General features: G+C 57.7%; 2 protein-coding genes across 2 annotated transcripts; both read right to left on the bottom strand.

The window, feature by feature from the left end:
• Nucleotides 1–82: 82 nt before the first annotated feature.
• Nucleotides 83–2,500, bottom strand: ACA1_087190 (uncharacterized protein; the record flags this gene model as incomplete). The annotated part of the gene is made up of 8 exons (XM_004337308.1): nt 83–310; nt 419–531; nt 602–771; nt 947–1,229; nt 1,322–1,931; nt 2,093–2,176; nt 2,249–2,322; nt 2,422–2,500. Coding segments are annotated over 8 exons (1,641 nt in total), but the record flags the coding sequence as incomplete, so codon positions are not given.
• A 231-nt stretch (nt 2,501–2,731) lies between these two features.
• ACA1_087180 (uncharacterized protein) lies at nt 2,732–3,215 on the bottom strand (the record flags this gene model as incomplete). Its single annotated transcript, XM_004337307.1, has 4 exons — nt 2,732–2,741; nt 2,858–3,023; nt 3,058–3,082; nt 3,207–3,215. 4 exons carry the CDS (start codon nt 3,213–3,215, stop codon nt 2,732–2,734), a joined length of 210 nt encoding a protein of 69 aa, XP_004337355.1.
• Between the last annotated feature and the right edge of the window lie 67 nt (nt 3,216–3,282).

Below are 3,282 nucleotides of genomic sequence, written 5' to 3'. Positions count from 1 at the left end.
TGTGTGTGTGCGTGTCGTGTCGTGTCGTGTCGTGAGGACACGCACACAAGGACGAGGCAATAGTTGGGAAGAGAGAGATTACTGCGAGCGCGAATTCCTGACTCACGGTGCTCAACGCGGCAAATACGACGCTGAGCGCATCGTCTTCGTAGTTGAGGATGACGATGGGATCCGCCGGCAGGAGGTCCCCGAGCTCCGGGTTGAGCTCCTGGATGGCGGTGTCGTTCCACGTGTCGATGGTGCCCAGCAGGATGTCGGCCAGCACGGTGAGATTGAGCAAAAGCGAGCCCTGTCCGACCAGCTCCGGCAGCTGGGCGGCGGTGGAGAGACAGCAGCGCGACGTTGAGGAAAAAGGCTGGAGTGAGAATCATTGCAGCTTTTGTGCTCAAATTGAGCAGAGTCAGCTCGACAGGCGTACGTTGTAGGCCACGCCGACGGGGACCATTGTGAATGGAATGCTTGGCACGTCGCCCAGCAGCTCCGACTCGTCGTTGGTGAGCGGGCGAGCAGTGATGCCAAAGTCAATGTTGTCTGCATCACGCAGCGGCAGGTCAGTAAGTTGACCCACCACCACCACGACACGAGACACGGGGATGGGTACAGCGACTGAGGTCGGTGATGGTGGACTCAGCGTCAAAACCGCGGAAGTAGTACACCTCCTGCGGCCACGAGGAGAAGGAGATGGTGCGAACACCGGTGCCGATCAACAGAGCACTGTCGAAGACCTTCTCGCCATTGCACGCCACCTTCTGGAAATTGTTGATCAATTTCCTGGTAACAGAGCCACGGGGTAAGTCACGCGATCGTGTGTGTCTTGTGTGTGTCTTGTGTGTGTGTGTGTGTGTGTGCGTGCGTGCGTGCGTGCGTGCGTGCGTGCGTGCGTGCGTGCGTGCGTGCGTGTGCGTGTGTGTGAGAGAGAGTGCGTGTGTCAAAATGGAAGAGGTACGCTTTGAAGCTCAGACTGAGAGGGGCGTATCCCAGCTCGCGGCTCTTGGTCACGGCCATGGGCGTGAGCTGCGTCCAGGCCGTGAAGTACAGCAGCGAATTGATCCCGAGGCAATCCGAAGTCGACGCGTTGCTGCGCACCGCCAGATAGTGCAGCATGCACATGGGCCAGGAACCGCGTTGCTGGCCATTGGCCACGTTGATGGTCATGCTGTCCGTGAGCTTTTCGCTCACTTCGCTGATGGCCGACTCCACGGCCTTGACCGTGGGCCACACAACCGCTCCTGTTCTCCCCTTTCATCAGCTTCAACCACACGACACACGACACACGACACACGACACACGACACACGACACACGACACACGACACACGTACCTGCGCTGTTTCGCATGAGAGCGTAGTCGACGCCGGTCTTCTGAGCCCGGTCGAATGTGGAGTAGCTGAGGCTGTACGGCGTATCACGCACGAAGGGCGACAGCGTGCCACTGTCCGAAAACTCGATTGCGCGGCCCGCGATGCCGGTGAGCTGCGGCCACCGGCTCGTGTCCTGGGAGCCGTCGCCCGACCACGCCGCCCGGAACCGTCCATCGAGTATGGAGAGCGCGTTGGTGAAGCTGTGCGTGATGCCGCCCGGCCGATCCGCCCCGTGGCCCAGCCGGATGGGCTCCGCCGGCAGCGCGATGTTGGGGTTGAGCGCGACGATTGCCGGGTCGTTCCACCAGGTCACGTCGCCCAGCCAGATGGCCGCCAGGGTCGCGCCGTCGAGGACCTGCTCGGCGGTCAGCAATTGTTTGCATTTTCGTATTCGTTCCGTTTTTGTTTTGTTTTCGTTTGGAGTGGAGGAGCCCCGCACCAGAGGTGTAGCGGGGCGACTACTGCCGAGGTTGTAGATGGCGACCAGCGGCTGACCGGCCAGCGGAAACTGAGCGATGGAGTTGTTGGCGAGAAGTGTCTCGTGTAGGGGTGCATCCACCACGGCAAAGTCCTGTGCCATTACACACGATACACGCGATACACACGCCACACACCACACACCACACACACACACACACGACACACACACACACACACACACACACACACACACACACACACGCACATAGTTACGCGTCCATCAAGGGCTCCGCAGTGGTCGGGGCGGCGTACGAGGTCGGGCTTGGCCATGAGGAACAGGAGCGAGTGGGAGGCCCCGCCGTAGGTGCACACGATGGCGTCATCTCGCCGTACCAACTGGGCGTGGGCCAAAAAAAAAGTGAGTAGAGGCTCGCTGCAGCGTCTCTACACAGCGTAGCATGGACGTACCTGGAAGGACTCTGTGAAGTAGTCCATGTAGGGCTGCGTGAAGATGCTCCCTCCCCCGTAGATCTGCGTAGAGGCTGCAGACAACCACTGAATCAATAATAAATAAAGAAAAATAACCAAATAAATAAATGGGAGAAAGAACATGATGATAGGGGAGGGAAAGACACTCGTACCTTCCTGCTGTACGCATGGAGTGGGCAGGCTCAAGGCGAGGACGAACGCGAAGAGAAGGTGTCGCAGGAACCCGCTCATCGCATCGAAGTGCCAATTTGAAATTGAGCGAGAGATTGAGTTGATTGCCGCAGTAGAGATGGAGATGAATTTGGTAAATAAAGAAAATCTTCCGCAGCGATGAGGGGTGATGGTTCAATCAAGAAGTCTACAAGGTGAGAGCGCCGCCCCTCTCAACTTTATGGCAATACTTGAATTGTTACGTCAAAACAGGAAACGCGTCCCTTTGTTCCGCCACTTACCTAATTTGAGTCACCATTTCCTTTTTCACATGAAAAACACACACACACACACACACCACACACACACACACACACACACACACGACACACACCACACACCACACATACAGTGGCTGAGAAGTGAGTACTTTGTTACGATGAAGTGAAGACGCGGAGGCGCCAATGGCGGAGCGGCTTCAGGCCCTTGGGTGGAAAAAGCTGCTGGTCGAGGCACAGCGCTACCATGGCGCCCGCGTGCGGCAGGAGCGCGAGCGAAGTCACATTGCGCGATGTGTCGCACTCGTTTGGCTTGGCCGGAATCTCTGCACACGCCAGTAGGTCGCGCAATCTGTGCACCACCAGCGTCGGGGCCACCGTTACCCTGCGCTTATGTCCTACCTGTGTGCCCGTGTGTCGTGTCGTGTTGTGTCGTCGCGAGCGCGTGTGGTTTGTGATGAGTAGATCAGCAGCATTGTGCATTACGCCAGGCAATCTCCGAAGCGTACCCCGTCCATGGAGGTGACCAAGCGCTGGCTGAAGCCGTGCGAAACGCATTAGAACCCCATATATGAATTATAACAA

The sequence above is a fragment of the Acanthamoeba castellanii genome (genome assembly GCF_000313135.1).
Source record: "Acanthamoeba castellanii str. Neff unplaced genomic scaffold scf7180000084637, whole genome shotgun sequence".
Taxonomy (NCBI): domain Eukaryota; phylum Discosea; order Longamoebia; family Acanthamoebidae; genus Acanthamoeba; species Acanthamoeba castellanii.
Note: the sequence above shows the minus strand (reverse complement) of the source record. Positions and strands in the feature narration are given on the sequence as shown.